This window comes from Haliotis rufescens, unplaced genomic scaffold (assembly GCF_023055435.1).
Source record: "Haliotis rufescens isolate VD_foot unplaced genomic scaffold, xgHalRufe1.0.p SCAF_40, whole genome shotgun sequence".
In the NCBI taxonomy this organism is placed as follows: Eukaryota; Metazoa; Mollusca; class Gastropoda; order Lepetellida; family Haliotidae; genus Haliotis; species Haliotis rufescens.
The window spans coordinates 3,586,805-3,606,080 of NW_025964113.1; the positions used below are offsets into that span (position 1 = coordinate 3,586,805).

The 19,276-nt window shown below is 37.2% G+C and overlaps 2 protein-coding genes across 4 annotated transcripts in view; one reads left to right on the forward strand and one right to left on the reverse strand.

Moving 5' to 3' along the window:
• Nucleotides 1-685, reverse strand: part of LOC124138893 (WD repeat-containing protein 90-like) — a 61,825-nt gene extending 61,140 nt beyond the window's left edge. Inside the window, exon 1 of the mRNA XM_048382699.1 lies at nt 605-685. The gene's annotated coding sequence lies outside the window, so the exon portion shown is untranslated. The remainder of the gene's footprint in view (nt 1-604) is intronic.
• Nucleotides 671-19,276, forward strand: part of LOC124138900 (MICAL-like protein 2) — a 52,862-nt gene continuing 34,256 nt past the window's right edge. For all 3 annotated transcript variants that reach the window (XR_007218161.1, XM_048382700.1, XM_048382701.1), the window contains exon 1: nt 671-819. Coding sequence is in view for 2 of the 3 variants with exons in the window: in XM_048382700.1 (XP_048238657.1) it covers nt 671-819 (149 nt within the window). In the remaining variant the exon portion in view is untranslated. The remainder of the gene's footprint in view (nt 820-19,276) is intronic.

Genomic DNA, 19,276 nt, shown 5'->3' on the forward strand with positions numbered 1-19,276 from the left:
GTCAGTCACAACAAAGACAGTTAATCAAGTATGTCAACTATCTTGTCATATTTTAAAACAATGATATGATGTTCTATATCATGGGTTTTAATGGGTCTTTCACGTTTTGTTCCTTTTTTAATTGGCATTTATACATCAAATGTATGTACTTTTGTTTTAAGTCTCTCGTATCTATGTGCAGAACTGGCTCTTGACTGTATATTTCATTATTTTACTTTGTGTTTCATGTCATTGACTTAAATAAAATATGTCTGTCTGTTTTATTGTACTAAGCATTAGTCTAGTAGGACAAACTTCTTAAATGTCAATTTCTGAATGTTCATTTTATGGGTAACCATGGAAACAGATTTCTAGACTAAGGAAAAGAAGAATTTTTTTTCTTGCCACGGGAGCCATAATGACTTTTTAGGCCTGAGTCAGCTTTGGAAATTAAGCCTGGAAATCAAGGGGGCCTTGTCATAATCCTAATGTTACAAATTGAAGAATTTTGAGGTCCCTAAATTCAAATACCACAGCAGCAAACCGTAAGGACCTCAGGACCCCTTTAAGTTCAAACTCGGCTGTTTGATTAGAGTTTTTCAAAGATGAGGAATACATGACTCACTGTCTTTCAATTTTCTTTGCTAGCTGACTGACCACTAGAGTTTAAGGGCCAACAGCGCAGTCAGCCATGGCGATGACGAAGGTGAAGGGGCTGCAGATGTGGTGTCAGCGCCGGGTTGAGGGATACCGGGACGTGAACGTCGTCGACATGACCAAGTCTTGGAAGAGTGGCCTGGCCTTCTGTGCACTCATACACAAGTTCCGACCAGACCTAATGTAAGTCTGTCATACTTGAGTCCTTTCTTCATAGTGAAATAACAATATAAGACATTCTTTTCATTCCATTTCGCAGAGCAAGGTGTCATGTGTTTGAAAGTCTGTAGGTCGAATCCCCAAATGGTTTCATAAATGATGGATTCTGTGTGGCGATTGGACTACAGTAATTTGAGTAAATTGCAAAATGTTGAAGGCTTTTTCGTAACAGTATTTCCTCTATCTTGTCTGCATAATGTGTGTGTGTGTGTGTGTGTGTGTGAGGGGTGGGTGCTTGTTGAGGTGGGGTGGGGTGGTGTATGAAACTGTTTCTAATTATTAATATTTGCTACGTGTTTCGTGTCCTCCATGATGATTTATTTAGTGGAAATAAAAACCTATTGAAAAACTTCCTTATTTGTACGAGAAGTATCAAGTGTGCATGATCAGATTACCAAGATTATGATACGACACATAATCAGACATATGAGAATGCAATACTGTATGACATGTAAACATTAAGTTCAGTTATGCATTTTACTTAACTAAACTTACCCGTGTAGAATAGGTCTTCAGCAACCCATGCTTACCGTAAATGGCAATTATGCTTGTCGTAAGAGGCAACTAACGGGATTGGGTGGTCGGACTCACAAACTCAGATGATGCATGTCATCATATCCCAACCGTGTGGATCATTGCTCATGATATGGATCACTGAATTGTCTGGTCCAGACTTGATTATTTACAGACCGCCATTATATGGCTGGAATATTGCTGAGTGAGGCATTAAACAACAGACAAACTAACTAAACTGATGGAAAGGATCCATGACAAACTATTTCGGCTTTGGTTTCCCAATTCCCAAGTCTAAGATTCTCAAAACAGGAGTAATAATACCTGTATTCTAGGACAGAATGATAAATAATATTGAAACACTGGTTAATAGTGAAATTGAATATATGGTTAGAGCCATACTGACAATGGAAAGTAAGAATTTCCTTAAAAGCTGTTTGAAAGCACACTTGGTCTTACTTGTAACAATGAAAATGTGATCATCACCTTTAAAGGGTCTTACAAAGGCCTTTTTTGATGGCTGAAATTTTGTATGGACCATGCCATTGTATAATACTTCAATGGGTGACCACACAAACCAGCCATGACCCTTATGATTGTGTCCTGGTATCCCAACATACTGTGTTCATGATGTCCACACCATCCACTGATGCGGCCGCTCCAGAACCAATCAGTTTAGCAATTTGAAATGGAGACACTTGGTCCTTGAGATATATTGGCAATAGTATTTGTTATGTATTGAAATGATCTGTAAGCCTATCGTTTGACATTGACCTCATGACAAGGATCCATGACTTCCCCAGCTTATCTAAGAACTCAAGCCTGATATTGCTGTGAAAGTGCTCACTATGGACAGTGTGACAATTTTATCATATCTACATCAAGATCTAGAAACACTGGATTTGCCTAATTGTTAGAAACCAGACCGTATTTACCATAATCTGTGTACATGTATATGATATAAGTTCATTGGTATTGGTAACGGACCTAGATAATTGTGTTTCTGACAACAAGTGTCCCTCAATAAAGTGAACTAACCTCATGTTACATATCTGGGTCTGGTGGGATTTCAGTTAGGGATGCGAGTTTGCTGACCAAGGATTAAGCCCTCTGGTTTTTGTGTACTCACCCAACCTAACCTGTGTGTGGCACGCAAATATTGTTTGGTCAACAGCGGCCGTTAAGCTTTTGTGACTTTCTCAGATGTAGGGGGATAAAATAAACACTAGGTGCTGACCACCTCACGATTATCGAACATTAGGAGTTGAGTGACACACTTCCACTTTACCTGTATTCCTGACACCCAGACGTTAGCACTCAGGTTGGTTCTACGTCAATGGGGAGCCACATCTATTCCTATACCCATTGGCTAAGCGTATTTGACTTTGAATGTGATGATAGGATGCTAAGCCTTATCTATATATAGTTTTAGAGAGAGTATTCAGGACCACAACAGAACAACATTCAATACAGCAGCATCCTTAGATACCCATTTCCTTTTATTTGACATTTGCTTTTCCTAAGACCAAACAATTCCTCACTTGAGTTTGACAATATCTGAATAAATATCATTGTTTGAGTTCTACCTAGGGTCTCATTTATTTAATCCTGCCAGTTGTCACTGGTTGATGCTTGACATGGTGGCTACAGTAATCTCTTTCAAAAGGCAAGGCTGACGTTATCTAGAACATTGTAACTTGTTACTCGTTGATGGTTAGTTTTTGAAAAATAAACACAAACTAAAGTAACCTAAAGTTTACAGTTTAGCAATTTGCCCCCAATTCTATCTGTAAGGAGATATATCTCTGAACTGTGTTATATGGTCTGATGCCCAGTCCACATGAAAACGGTTTTAGTTCCATGTGTGAAACTGAGGCATTGTCTCTGTGTAATGAGAGCAATCATTAACCGTCAGACTGATACACATCAAATGTGAGTTAACAGACAAGCAATTGGGTTGTGAATAACTTGAATCAAACTTCAACTGTCTTCGGACCCGAGCCTTTGTCCCCTTTTAACCTTTGTCAAGTTTAGTGAACCTTTATCAAGTCTATTGGAATGTGTTTTGATAGATCTGCAATGTTGCTGATTCAGCATTAATCATATTCGTGATTTCAAATATCAATTTGGATCAGCATATGTGAGGTCACAAAACCCCTGACTCGGCATATGTGACTGACTATTACATGTGAATCCAGTCGTTATGGCAAATGTACAGTTATAAATAAGCTGATGTGAAAGTATCGTGATGTGAGCAAGTACGTCCTGGTAGTTGTACCAGATGCTCTTGTGTTGCATCGTGTGATCAATAATGTATTATCGTGATCCCGCTGGATTCACCAGACCGTGACCATATAATGTCTTGCTCGTCGCAGTGTGTAACCGGATTATTCATGTGCTATGACTTACTGTTATTGACAGAGGGATGATGTTTTGTAACATGTGCTATGACTTACTGTTATTGACAGAGAGATGATGTTTTGTAACATGTCCTAGGACTTACTGTTATTGACAGAGAGATGATGTTTTGTAGCATGTACAAGGACTTACTGATATTGACAGAGGGATGATGTTTTGTAACATGTACTAGGACTTACTGTTATTGACAGAGAGGTGATGTTTTGTAACATGTACTAGGACTTACTGTTATTGTCAGAGAGATGATGTTTTGTAACATGTCCTAGGACTTACTGTTATTGACAGAGAGATGATGTTTTGTAACATGTACTAGGACTTACTGTTATTGACAGAGAGATGATGTTTTGTAACATGTACTAGGACTTACTGTTATTGACAGAGAGATGATGTTTTGTAACATGTCCTAGGACTTACTGTTATTGACAGAGAGATGATGTTTTGTAACATGTACTAGGACTTACTGTTATTGACAGAAAGGTGATGTTTTGTAACATGTCCTAGGACGTAATTTTATTGTCAGAGAGATGATGTTTTGTAACATGTACTAGGACTTACTGATATTGACAAAGAGATGATGTTTTGTAGCATGTACAAGGACTTACTGTTATTGTCAGAGAGATGATGTTTTGTAACATGTACTAGGACTTACTGTTATTGACAGAGAGGTGATGTTTTGTAACATGTTCTAGGACATAGTGTTATTGACAGAAAGATGATGTTTTGTAGCATGTGCTGGGACTTACTGTTATTGACAGAGGGATGATGTTTAGTAATGAGCTTTTCAAAGATGATGAAACTCATATCAAGATGCAGAAAACAGAAAGAAACTATCAATCATCTGAGAATTTATCTTCATTTTCTTAGAATAAGGGCTGATAACTTTTGCTCTTTAAGATAACAATTGTTAAATTGTTAATGAGTTTATTTTAAAAAAATTAGTTATCATGATCAAAAGTAAATTAATTATTCATGAATTGCTTCAGTTTGAGACATGATTAGTATTTGTAAATAGTGAAGTTTGAGTATTATGAAATACAACATAATGACTTGTTTAGCTGTTTTTGTCATTCTTTCCATTTTCGTGGTTTTAGTTTGTCAGCCAGTGTATTTTTTAGAACTAACTAATTAATTGTCATTTATGTTGATAAAGCTTTCCTTATTTGCCCAAATCCCTTTGTCATATTATGTAGCATATGTAAGATCCATAAGACAATTCCAGCCTCTCTTGATATTTACAAGTGGGTGGAGGGACAGTCTGGTGCTTAAAGGGTTCGCTCGTTAACCAAAGTCCTGGGGTTGATTTAATCCATTGGTACAATGTGTGAAGCTCATTTTTGGTGTCCCACGCTGTGATATTATTGGAACGTTGCTGAGAACTGTGAAAAACCATACTTACTCCAATTTACAAATGACGTTATCACAAGTCCATTCACAGTTGACCAGAGATGTTTGATTGTAGCGCTGGCTTCTGTACTGAAGTGCCACCTACAGTGTCATCCATGACCAGGGTTTTACCTTGACTTACGAAAAGTGTAGGTCCAGAGGACCCCCAATAATTAATGTTAAGGGTCCTTGCAGGCAATATGAGGGTCCGGTAATGTAATTAAATGGCGTAGTGTACAATTTAACCAAAATATTTTCATTTCATAGACTTTATGTAAGTCTGCTAACAACAGGGTTTGAAATTAACATAAATCCACTAGTCTTCGACTAGGAAAGTTCAGGAAGGACTAGTATAGTGATGTTTCCTTGTGAACTACTACTTTTACCATCAGGTAGATGGCAGTCTGTAGAAGATAAGAACACAAATTTAATAAATCACCCTGAACAATATGGTAATCTGGATTAGACTTGGCTATTAGTCTGTAGTCTTGTAACTAGTGAAAATCTTGAAGGACTTCATTATTCTCCCAGAATCTATTATGTTGCATAAATAACTATTCATTCTTGTCAATATGTAGCTGTGGGCATGGATTTAACTTACATATCTGACCCTGCTAGTGTTACATAAACCACCTAAGTGTTTACCGAAATTATGCATATTCATGGCCCAAACCACCCTTTGAGGGCTCAAAGGGTGGTTTCGTCCATGAATATCCATGAATTTCACTGAAAGTCGTGTACATGAGCATGATGAACTATGCTGGTAGCATGTGAGTGCTGTGAAGAGGGTAACCCTGGCATTCAGGACATCAGTGGTGTCATTAACATGGCTGGTGTCAGCAGCAGCAGTGTGACCTTCCTGTCTGGTCACCGGAGATAGTGTGTACCTCTGGGTCGAGATGACCCCACCTGGCTATTGCTGGCTTCTGTGGCTATCATGTCGTCCCTGAAATACAGTTAGGTATAAGGTCAATACAAAATCACTCTTCAAAGGAACCCAGAAGTCTCTTAACTTCAGAGCTGAAAATGGGATGAGTAGGCTGTCGGTGCTGAAAAGGCAATGAGAGTGGAATGGGATGAATTTTTTATTACAATATGCTCCGGGTCTGTGAGAGATACTAAACCTCTGTATGTAGTTGGTCTGTGTCCTCCATCTTGGTCCTGGGTTGAAATGGGGTACAGTAAGCTTATTCTGATGCTGCAGCAACATTTAATTTCCAAGTACTGACATTTACTGTTGGCGCCAAATGTGTTGGGTTTCTTTCCTATTTCAAGCTTGAATGTTCAATGTGACTGATGCCATATGTCAGAGCAATTTCCTCCCAGCTTTTAATGTCCCCTGTTTTTAAGATTTTGAAATCCTTAAAAAAGTCCTTTGCTATGCCTCTTTCGTGTTACTATTTGTTTTCATTTATTTTGCAAAAACTTGTCAAGAACCTTTCTTGTCCGAGATCACCTCTGTGGTCTAGTGGTAGAGCGTCTCCCCGGAGAGCGGAAGGTCATGAGTTTGATCCCTGGCCGAATCATACCAAAAGACTTTAAAAGATGGTACTTGTTGTTGCCCTGCCTGGTGCTTGGCATTAAGGGACTAAAACAAGAACTGTTCAGCTCAGAGTTAGTATACTGTATCTGAATGTTAGATGGCAGCATGGTATCTAAGTAGGCTAGCATTATAAAATCGTGCAATAATCTTGAATCATTTCACCACCACCTTGCTGGTTCTTAGAATGATCTTAAGGTCAAAGTAATTGAACGGTTCTTACAGGACTTCACACAATGTACTTGGACAGTACAGTACTGCTGCTGCTTCATTTGGGAATCAGTTAATATTAAGTTAATAATAATCAAGTTCAGTTGTCATTGATTGGATTTATACACACAATAAATGATCAATAATAAACAGTCAGACTTGAAATACATATACATTGTATTCAAATATTTTGAAACAATGAATCGTTCATTTAATCCTTCGTTATCTTATCTGAACATTTCTTTGAGGTCCCAAAATTGTCTGCATTAAACACAAACACCGGCTAGGTATAAAACAGTAGCTATATGTGTTTGTGGTACATGTATATGGAGCTGGTGCCATATGTGTTTATAAAACCACCATGATAATTTTGGGCACATTGGCATAAGAATATTAATGAATGCCAGATTAAAGGAATTGATACCAGATGAAATCCTGTATGTACAGAGTGTGTGAACAAAATAAACACCCAGACATTTAATCAGGGATTGACAGTAAGGTACCACTATTCTGGTATTTTTGTTACTTTAGAATCAGTTGATCCCAGACACCATGCTCGCTGCACTTGAGCGCTCGTTGATGTACTTTGTGACCTTGGGATGTTGATTCAGCCCTCTACCCTACACCCTGAACAACCCATGTGAACAACGCATACGAGGGTCAATAGGGTCATTCACGAGTGTGCACAGTTACAATCAAAATATTCACATTTCATCCCACAATTTAGTTTCATTTGCAAAAGTAGAAAAAATAATTTCAGACCTATGTTTGTGTTTTCATTTTGGATATCTTAGGTCACTATTGCTGATTATTTAAGTGTTAAGATTTAGATAACAATCTTGCCTGGCATTTTAACCCCATTAATACCCACTTATTCTTAGTCCCTTTCAACATTCACAAGTCCATTAGCAAACAGGCTACACCTCTCACCTCCTTACCTGGACAAAGTCCACTTACCTGACCAATTACCTGTGTGAGCCTTCGTTAGTCTACCAGTACACCTTGTTCTGAATACAAACCATTGGTGTCAAGTGAACAAATTTGTACGGAATTTCTTTTTTCCTTGTTGGACAAATCAGAAAAACAACAGGCAATGATCGTTAGGCGGAAAATATGGAAAACTGATCTATTTTCAATTACAGTTTCAACACGGTTAAAATATTTTTATTAAGTAGTGATGTTTCCTGTGTCATGTAAATTTGCCATTACAAAATACAGTGACATTTGTGCGGAGGAAAGGTTTCCGTTGTTCACAGACCTTCAGTACATGTTTTGTTGTTTAATACCACACTCAGCAATTTACCCAGAATATGACAGCTTCCTGTTCATAATAGTTGGACCTTACAAACCAGTGATTGATAACATGAGAACATGGTCAGGGTGGGATGAAATGCAATCAGCCAAAACACAGATGCGACCAGCATCAGTTTTGAATGTCATTTAGAAGGGATACCCATAAGAGAGAGAATTTGTGGATGTCAATGTCTTTATTTTGAAGAATACAATGTTTCGGAGTATATGCTTACCCATTCACCTGATGAAGGAATAAGCATATACTTCAAAACGTTTTGTTCCTCAAAATAAAGAAGATGACGTTCAAAAATCCTCTCTCTCTTAGTATAGGTTGCATGGGACCTATTCTTACCCGGATGCCCACGTACACTGAATGATAGGGGTAAATAAAGACACTCCTAGCATTGCTCTGTTGTCATAATGTTTACATTAATGGGGCACAAGGCAGTTCTATGACAGGTGCTATATGGCCTCCTTCACAACTAGTTATCACTTGTACAATTTGAGTGGATAAATAGCTGCAAATTTGTACCATCTTATCACCAGTGTGCATCGGCAGATCAATACACGTCTCCATGGTGACTGTCCTGGTGTGTGAATTCCGGTCATAAAACTACTTATCTTCAGTGTTTAATGAAAGTGATATATCGTATATCTTTACATTAAAGTGTCAGGAGAGATAATTATTTATTTATGTGAATTACTCATACAACTTCAATGAGTTTTCAGGGTAATATAAAACATACTATTTGTGTTTATTCTCTTTTTAGTGTACTTTTTTCTTTAGTAAAAGCTTATGAATTAAGAAGAAGAACATGGTTTATGTTTTCAGGACTAACTCAGTGTAAAAATGTTTACAAATACAATATGTTGATATAACTAAATGTTTAGATAGTTATATGCAGCAAATACCCTTCAACCTTTGTAGCAAAAATTATCGATGGAAAAACATAAGCATATATGTTATCATGTCAATAATATGTTCACACTGTCAGCTTACATATTTGGAAAAATGTTTTAAGTTTTTGATTAAAAGTCTGTTGAAATGAGATATTCTTGATTTCATTTGAATTTGCTCTCTGAATATTTCAAAATGTTTGGGATCCATAATGTATCAGTGAAGTCACTGATCTGTGTTCCAAATTACGGGGATCTGAGGTCATTGAGGGTATCTGCAGTGTATGAATCAAGGGACCCTCACTGCTGAGGTATGGGACAATTCAACTATTAATGATTTCATGTACCACACCTGCTATGATGTGTGACAATAGGTTCATTCTTACATAAACTTTAAATCCAGGTAGAGTTTGTAGAAAATATTTGCACTGCTGTAAGACGGGAGGTATGTTTCTTCCAGATTCCCACGCTACCTTTGAATGAAAAACTCACAGCGTGGGCATGAAATTAGGTCAGATAATGTATGCAAACTCACTGGAGATCTATAGGGGGGATATAAATGCCTTTATTAAATATTTCTTGTTTGTGTGTCAGCGACGGAAATTGCAGAGGTGGATAACTTTCATAATAACCGAATTGTACAATGAATAAATGGTTGTAGTCTCTAAATATGGAAGATATACGTAACACAGACCATGAGATATGGCATGCTTGACCTGCTGTTGGCTGAACTTGTTTGATGATAAGATGTATTAAGATAAGATGTATGTGCTGATGTCCTGGCATTATGGTGATTGTTAAAAGAACCATCATGCATTGAGAAACTAGATTCTTGAGATCCAGCATCTTCTTGAACTTCTGACAGAAATTACGATCACAGAATTTGAAAAGTTGCTTTTCGCAAAGTGATGTCATCGAAATAAAAGTCAATGTTAATTCACCTAATCCTCTGTCAGTGATACAATTGTCAAAAGTTATATTGTCGGACAACGTATTCAACACTCGACAAAGGTTCTAAGTGTTAAGATGTTTATAACTCTTCTTATATTGAAACATAGACTTAGTGCTAAGATGCTTTGTGGAACAGACACCAAAAGGAAAATATTGTTGTTATGATCTTTTTTAAAGCATCTGTGAAATACTTTTTGCTATGTTTGCTGTTCTATAAGGACCCAACTCTCAGATAGTTTCAATCCTTACTTTGCTAAAAAGTAATCATAATGTAAACAGCAAATTTGGAACCTACCCCATTTACAAAATTCATGTTCCTTAGCAAAATATTCTTGCATCCAACGTGATGCAGAGGCTTGACTGAGGGAGACATTTATATAATTGCATGATCAAGTACCCATTGAAAACCAAGCAGATTGCAAGACTCGTGATGCTATTATACTTCCAAGTAATTTAAATCATCTTCTCTTTGACACTGATAAATGGAAATCCTATGTAACTTTAGCAACTAATTTTCTTATCGATTTTTCGTGCCATCATGATTAATTTATGTTTCCGTAATAACACAGAAGCCTTTATGTTTTTCAGAGGTGAAGTTTGGGGCAGAATTTCATTTACCATAGGTATCGACTTCAAACATGATGCCTTTCGGTGGCTCAGACCAGATCATTACGTCCCTGCTGTATCAATATTTATTAATAATTAAATCAAAGCAGCAAGAGACCGAGTTTAATCAAAGCAAAAGATGGGCAATCAATCTCCTCCTTGCTAAATAGAAGACGTTATTGGCAATATTGATGATGTGATGTGCGTTTGGTAAATCTTGACTTTATTCAGCATCATGAAATAAGGGTCAGAATGAATGTTATGGTTGAGATCAAAATACAAGAAATTGTGAGAAATTATTATAGCGACGGTTCCATTAAGTTTACTGTAATTAATCATTTAATCACAAGAATTTAGTGTAATGGCATGGAGATATGTAGCTCTGTATAATTAATTCTTTACTTTTTTAATATTACAAAATTTTGTTTGTTGTATGTTATTTTGATGACTTGCTTGCTCTTTAGTGATGAGGTGGGGTAGCCTGGTGGTTAAACCGTTTGCTTGTCACACCGAAGACCCAGGTTTGATTTCCCCTCATGAGTACAATGTGCGAAGCCTGTTCTGTTGTCCCCAACTTGATATTGGTGGAATATTGCTGAAAGCGGCACAGGTGACCATACTCACTCACTCTTTAATGCCAATGATATTGTACAGTGACACATGATAACAGAGTTGTACTTTAACAATTAGATGTAGTAGCTAAATTGTGAAGAATATCCTGTAAACAATTTTTTTCTTCTGAAGGCAATGAATTATACAATGAGCCGACAATGGTATACTGGACTAATTACCTGCATACTGGATGGGGAAATGTAGGTCATATTGGTCCCAAGATGCAGCAGGTGTTGATGATGATGTACTGGGAGAAATTAATACTTCATCGGTTAGAAGATAGTGTTTACCCTGAGACTTGCATTACTTGGATGCAAATTCCCATTTATGATATGTATTTATCTCACACCCAAAAGAAATAAGAGTAATGTATCCATTGTAAAATCAATGTCACACTTCATCAATTATTTGTGTTGATGAATTCCTTGTAACAAGTGTGTTAAGCATGGTTAGACCTGATACTGGTTCTTCACGATGTGGATGATCGGACAACGCCATAATGTTTATTGAATGGTATTTCTTGGTTTACAAATTCTTCCATGAAAAATCCTTGTTGGTAGGTCACTAGGAAGAAAAGTCTTATAGTTTTTGTTTTGTTCTTCCACGTGTTATTTTTTTGTTTTGTTATTGTAACAATACTAATGTCAGTGTTTGCAGAAACACCATCCGTGCCCAACTCACTTGACCTGTAGTGTTAGATAGTCAATGATGTAGATATGCATTCTCTAGAACCAACATGAAATAAGTACACATCAGACTAAATTGCATTTGGGGTGGTTGACCACTGATTTCTGATTAGGATAATTAACCACTGATTCAAGGTGTGCAATGTGTTGAATAATTAACTGATTTGTAAGGAGTAGAGGAGCTGGTAGTCCTACAGTTCAAACCCACAGATCAATGCAGATGGCCACACGTCAGGGATAGAGAAATAGGCTGGCCAACTGACAAATGCTGGTGAAGTTTGATCCTGGCTACCATTTTCATATTTCTATCGACAAAGATCGGTAGTGCAATATACTGGAGCGATGCACTGATCTCAAAACTACCTATCACATGCAGAATGTGCACTGGAGGTATTCAAGGACATATATCTAAGAAAAATAAATTATCTGTCATGAAGATGCTAAATAGGCCAGTGCTGATAAGTCAAGAAAAAGACATTTATTTGAGAAGCCAGGAGATTTAAAACTTGTGTTGTGAAGTTGTGCCTGTCTCGTGTTGTAGAGATGTACCTGTCACTTGTGTTGGGATAAGATTTAGTATAACTGTTGTATAGCTCTACACCTTGGTCAACATTGACTCTCTGTTGTTTGATCCCACAACATACATGGTAAAGGCAGACCAGTTTCATTTTTGCATATTTCCTTGATCGTTATGTCAAGAGGCAGACTATTCTTTAAATATTTTGTGTCGAAATGTGTTTTAAATTTCTTGGGATTTCCCATTTAGTCTAATATTATGATCACAGTTCAGATCATTGTGACCAAATTTTGGACATGACTGAATTTATTAATGTCAAAGACCTTATACACCATGTACACTTGAATAGGTATCTGTTTATCTGACAGTCTGTAGTCAAGTTTTAGATCCAGGCCAATGTTGTGTTTCTTGCTTTCTGTGTTTGTTTGTTGTTTAACACTGCACAGCATTATTCTAGCTATGTGAGGGCAGCCTGTAAAATAATCAGATCTAGACGAGACACACCAGTGCTTGATATTATGAACAAACATCGCATGCCATTGGGGTACAGTGACAATTGCATTGAACCAAGTAACCGAGCCTGACCATCCAGTCCATTGGTATGACAAGCATAGGTTACTGGGGACCAATTCTAAGCAGGAATGAGATGAACGACTCCATTCCTACAGCATGTATGATTTTTTTAGATTAGTAATGTTTGGATATTTCACTCCCAAATTCTATCAAATGCAGCCTTGTTGAGACTGGCAAATGCAACATGTTTTGAACATTTTGGTTCAAGAACTGAAGCTTGTGTTTAAGTGTTCAGTTTTCATTTATTTTGAAATATCTGGGCTTTGTAAAACTATGATGACACAGAGATTCCTGGTGAATGTATGTCACAAAGGTTTGAGTCATGGCTCCACAATGACACGTACAGAATCATCAGCCATGAAGTCCAAGTTATCACTGAGTTTTGAATACAGGGAAACCCACACAGTGCAACCTTGTGAACGTGGCAATGTATCCACTCATTGTAAGGCTTTCTCATCAGACGTTTTTGTCATCCTATGAAGTACCCTGTCATTTCAGACTTCACACTCATTTCATCACATGCTTTAAAGCTGTATGGATAGCATGGTTCAGTTGTCACTTATTCGAGCAGTTGGTTGTATACTGAAGGTTTATTACCTATCTGGCATTTAGAAGCTGTAGTATCATTGAAGACAGGGTTGGCTTCTAGTTGACATCATTGAGAGAATAAACAGCCTGTGTTGTCCTGAAATAGTGGGGTTAATTTAACATATTGATGTAAAGGGTCATTCTGTAGAGAAATTGTATCTACTTTTGTTTAGGCTGTAGTCAGCAATATTTCAGCTGTATCATGGCAACCTGAAAATAATCAAATCTGGACCAAACAACCATAGTATGAGCAACAATCCATGCCATCAGGTCGTACATTGTAACCTGATCAGTATTGAAGTCGCTCGGTCTTACAACTAGTATAGGCTACTGGGGACCTATTCAGCACTGAATAACTCCTTAACACTCACTCCTTCAATGCAGGGATATTAAGTGTTCTCCACATTCATGAATGAATTCCGCAACTCACTGCTTACAGATATCATATTTCAACATTCTGTTTGCCTGGTATTTCCAATGCATTGTTAATCATTTGACAGAAGTATTTTTGATAGAAAGGATATGTCTGCCAGATTCATAATGTTACCTATGCATATCAAATTATTCTGTAAAATCAAATAATTAAAAAACATTCATTCCCTGTAGGTGAGTAAGCATTTTCTGATGTCATCAACAATGCAGACACCAGACATTTATGTCATAAGTGGCTTATTCAGCAATCTGTTTGTCTTTCTAACTGTTGCCAGGCTTCCTTTAAAATATATTGTTCCATTTTTCCAAATATAGGCCTGCCATGGTGGAATGTGCTGTGTCAAGAAACGTATATATTTATATCTCAGTGTTTTCTTTGCCCTGAAGTATGTCACGTATTCAGGCCTGTTGCATTTAACTCAGATAATAACACGCCAAAAACTTCAAAACTGAACAAACCAGACAAATATATATTTCCCCAATGTTGCTGTTGTACAGACATTATATAGTCTGAGTGTCTGTATATGTGGTACAGCCATTACCCATTCCTACAGTAGAATCTACCTGTGAAGTAGTTGTTAGTCACGAGTCCGCCCTTGTGTGACATTGCTATTGTTCTGTGAGAAGGCCACCCCCAGAGTAGCACTAACAGTTGGATAGTTGTTATTCAGTGTAGTAAGAACAAAGTTTTTTAAACATATGGCTGCGCTAATTGATGACCATTCATTTATTCAAAACACTGAACACACACCAAACACCCCCAATAACACCCTACTCACTGAACACAACCAAAATGCAAACCATAACCCAATTACACTAGGAATTCCCCATTCAAGTATGTTTTGAAGATTACAACATATAACTGTCATAGCATTAATTTCTCTTTGAAGACATTTTTTTTATGCCATTAAGAAGACCAATCTAAAAATTAAAAACAGAAAACACCCCCAAACAAAAATTTTGTTTGATATCTGCCGTGATTAAATAAGAATTATAGGTAAATTCCATTGTAATTCAACCATGAAGCAAGTTTATGCACTCATGAGATAAGTCTCTATATCACTTCCAAGTAATAATCAGATTATATGTCCCCATGGCCATTGAATACTGGCAACTTTATAAGCTGGAGAACAAGTATACTGACATATGATATGTGAACGAGCCTAGGCGTCGTGAAATTACCACTACTGCTGGAACACAACCACATTTAATAACCGTGATGCAGTTCTTGATGTATAATATATAACTGAAAATAATTGCATTGGATAGTATCATACAATGTTCTTGTTAGGGTAAAACAGTGTCTAGGTTGATGGATTATGTTTAAATATTAATATCCTTTGCCAGTATTGTGTAGCCAGTACCAGTTGTCAGGTACGAAGTAGCACATGGTTGATGTTTTTAGTGAGAACCCTACTCAACTGTAGAGATGGAGTTGGTAGTTTCCTACTACCGGTATTTAAATATTGAAGTTTTTGTTTGTTGTTTGAAACCCCACTCTGCAATATTTCAGCAGCCTGTAAATAATCGAGTCTGGTCCAGACAATCCAGTGTTTGATATTGTGAGCAATGATCAATGCCATTGAATTCAATGCCATGCAATGAAGCAAGTCACCAAGCCTGACCACCCGCTCCAGTAAATCACCCCTTACGATTCCTGGAGAGAAATTCTAACCAGGGATCCCCACATTATATTGAAGAATCTGAATATAATGCAATATATTAAAAAATAAATGATATTAATCTATGCTACCAAGAGCTTTCTCATAATAAAAACGATATTGTCAAAAGTTGAATGAAATCATAAGCTAGGTTTTAAGGGACCATGCTTAGTCCTATTGGCGATCAGTCTCACGCACATTAAATAATGGATACAATTTAGAGTCCATATGCGTACTCACAGCACTGTTTCAGGACGTCGCTTAAATGTTAAGTGAGTTTTAACTTTGGAAGCATTGAACAGATACTGAGGTAAGTTTAAGCAAACAGGAAGAGGATCCTTTGCTATATCATCACATGCCTTAAATTTATTCAGTTTAACAGAAAGACAGGTGACAATATACAATGTATAAATTCAAAATTATTGACAACATTTTGAGGGTTGCAAAAACAATCTGGTCTTTTAACATGGTTGATGTCATGTCCAAAAAAGGATTTTCTTTCACTTGTGTTAGTCTACAGGAGGGACTCCATGGTCTGGATTCACAGGCTTGGGATGTCTGTGTAATTAAACAAAGAAGATGGTGTTTGAATTAATTAAACAGAAATCACAAGGACTGCCAATTGGCCCACCCTTCAAGAGTGGCAATTGCATGAAATAAGAAAATGTGTGTACTGGTTGAGTCAACACGAAAGGGTTAGCTTTAATAGGACAAGGAGTGTCTAGGTCCGCCAAACCCACCCACTACCCACTTGGTGCTGCAGAATACCACACAGACTTCCCATGGTATATAATCGATATCACCCATTAACAACTACGTTGTGTACCAATCTGTAGGTAATAAAACAGCAATAACTATTGGTCACGATGCTGCCCAAGTGACTGTCACATTGAGCAGAGAGTTGTGTAATATTTAATCCAGTACACACCAAATCGTGACAGTAAACATGGCCAACCAGGCTGATAAATTGGCTGTATTCTATGTCAGACCTGGCCGTTTGGCCCTGAGTGTGGGTGACTAATATCCTCAACAATGTCCAGGAGAAGGGGGAGGGGGTCACCCTCCCTACACTTCCACACATGGGTCAAGTTAGTTGACACACTCACAATATACTCTGTATGGTAAACATAAGAATGACTTGTGGGATGAATAGCCACTTGTTATAGCTTATTACAATGGTATTCAGTATTCACTGTATTGTCGAAGGATAAGCTTTCCAAACAAATAGAAAATAACGACGTAGATGGTATTAACTTCATAAGTTCATGATACAATATGACTATTAATAGACTACAATGATATTGTTGAGAATTAACTGGTAACTGATGTGTTGGAATTTGTTGTCACAGTAGTATGATAAATCATGAATTCAAAAAGATCTCTCCTTTGAAATATTTTTTATAAGGAGTTGAATATGATATGTGTGTATGTATGTTTGAAATCACCACACTACACAAGTTATCAGTTACAAAGAATGTTGATGTATACTACTCAAAAGAAGCTAAAGAACACTCAAATTTTTCATGTCATGACCGAGTAACCATGGTCATTTGAAACTATTGTGTGTTCTAGCCTCATGTACTGATGGAAAGAATTAAGGGGAAAGGTATAGGAGCAACTGTTAGTTTGACATGACTTCTTCTGCACTCTGGCTATGTCTGGAGGTTGTTTAACACTGTGACATACAAGACACTAACATTTCATCAGGCGTTTCATTTTGTACAATGTCACTCATTTTAGTTGAATAGTAACATAACCGTTTTCCCTCTATGTTCCTTTATCTAAATTCATCAGTATATCTTTGAACTGAAGATTATAGTTGTTTCCTTTGGTCGAGGTAGTAAACTGTACATGTATGTTTCAAGTTACGTATTTCCCATCTTGTGATTTTGATAAAGACCACAAGTCAGTAATCCGCCCTAAGTTTTGTCCGATTAGCAATCAAGTGTTCTCGCAGCAAGGAAAGTGCTTAGTCAGCAATAACGTCTGTGGTAAAACCTTTTAAGTGGAATTACAAAGGTCAGTCGCAGGATCACCAAAAATGTCAGCTGGTTATATTCAAAGGTTAGAGACTGAATCTATTCTGGCCAGCAAAGCATTTACCCTGTACAGGAAGAACAGTGCATAGTATATAACAAACCGACTTGACTCAATGATTTCAATCATGCGTCCTTGAAACACCACTTCGTTTATCTGCCAGCTCAGAGTTTATTATGTTTATCAATAAACCAGTTGATGATTACCCTACTACAGGGATGCAATGTCTTAGGATACAGGATACTGATATCTATATCTGGACCCAGACTGGCACCTGGTGCAACACCTTGGACTTTAGTCCCCCATTAGTGGGTGTTAAATTTGAATTTATGGTTAGACAACCAATAAGAAAAATCTTGTGTTCAACATACAATATTCAATTTTTTAAACGGCAATAGAAGCCTGAGTTTTAGAGTAGCACTTAGTCTGTGAATACATTACTTTAAAATAATTGAATTTTTTCTTTTCAAAAGAACCTTTTATCCTCTGCTGTTGAATCATGGGAACTAGACTTGGTTTAGTTTAATCTAAACTTGCCCTGGCTTTTAGTAAAAATTAGTTTGAAAAAATGTGAATTCAACAGTAGGAGTACCTTATTACTTATTTATATATACTGCTACCAATGGAAATAAGGGACACAAGAATGACATCTAATGTTTACAAATGTACAGCTGTTCCTTCAGTATGCATGGCATATATTCTGAGTGTCCAAGATGAACACACTAGAGTCAGTGTGAGATGTCCTTAGCAACATCGCTCTACAGCAATAGCCATGCAAGGCCAGTTCTTGCATATCTGTTCTGGGGGTCCTAGCAATTCAAAGTCTTCATTCCTTTCAAGATAGTGTTATCAGCAAAACTCTTTCTGCACATGAACCCAGGCAAGATTCCACATACCTCTTCTAACTGATAATGTTTGATAAACTATCAAACAAATACTTCATATTTCAAATTTCTACTCCAAATGTCCCTCAGCATCCATTTACACTATTTTGAATTTACAAATACAAATTCAAGTCATATCCTTCATTTGAAACTGAGTGATTAGAGAGGCCCTTACACAATACACAGAGTAAAAAATCTCAAAGGCGCAGGACTCGAACATCATTTCCATGTTTACAAGTGCATCAAGATATATTACTTGAGATTGAAAGGTTATCAGTGATATAAATCATCACACACATGCTGGTGATTCTTCACATGTTGTGACAGAGCACTTCAGATAGTCTTCTTTCCTTATCAGTGGGAAATAGTTTCTGTAGCTCAATGAAACCAGAGTCACAGGCAACATGGGCAATGACCTACTTACTACCATAAAATGTATGTGCTTGAGGTGGTTGGTATGTTTGTAGACTGCCTCCATGGTCTAGTGGTAGAGTAATCACCCTGAGTGCAGAAGGTCAGGGGTTCGATCCCTGGCTGCATCATACCAAAAGATGTTAAAAGATGGTGGTTGTTGGTACCCTGCCTGGTGCTCGGTAGTAAGGGGCTGAAACAAGGATTGG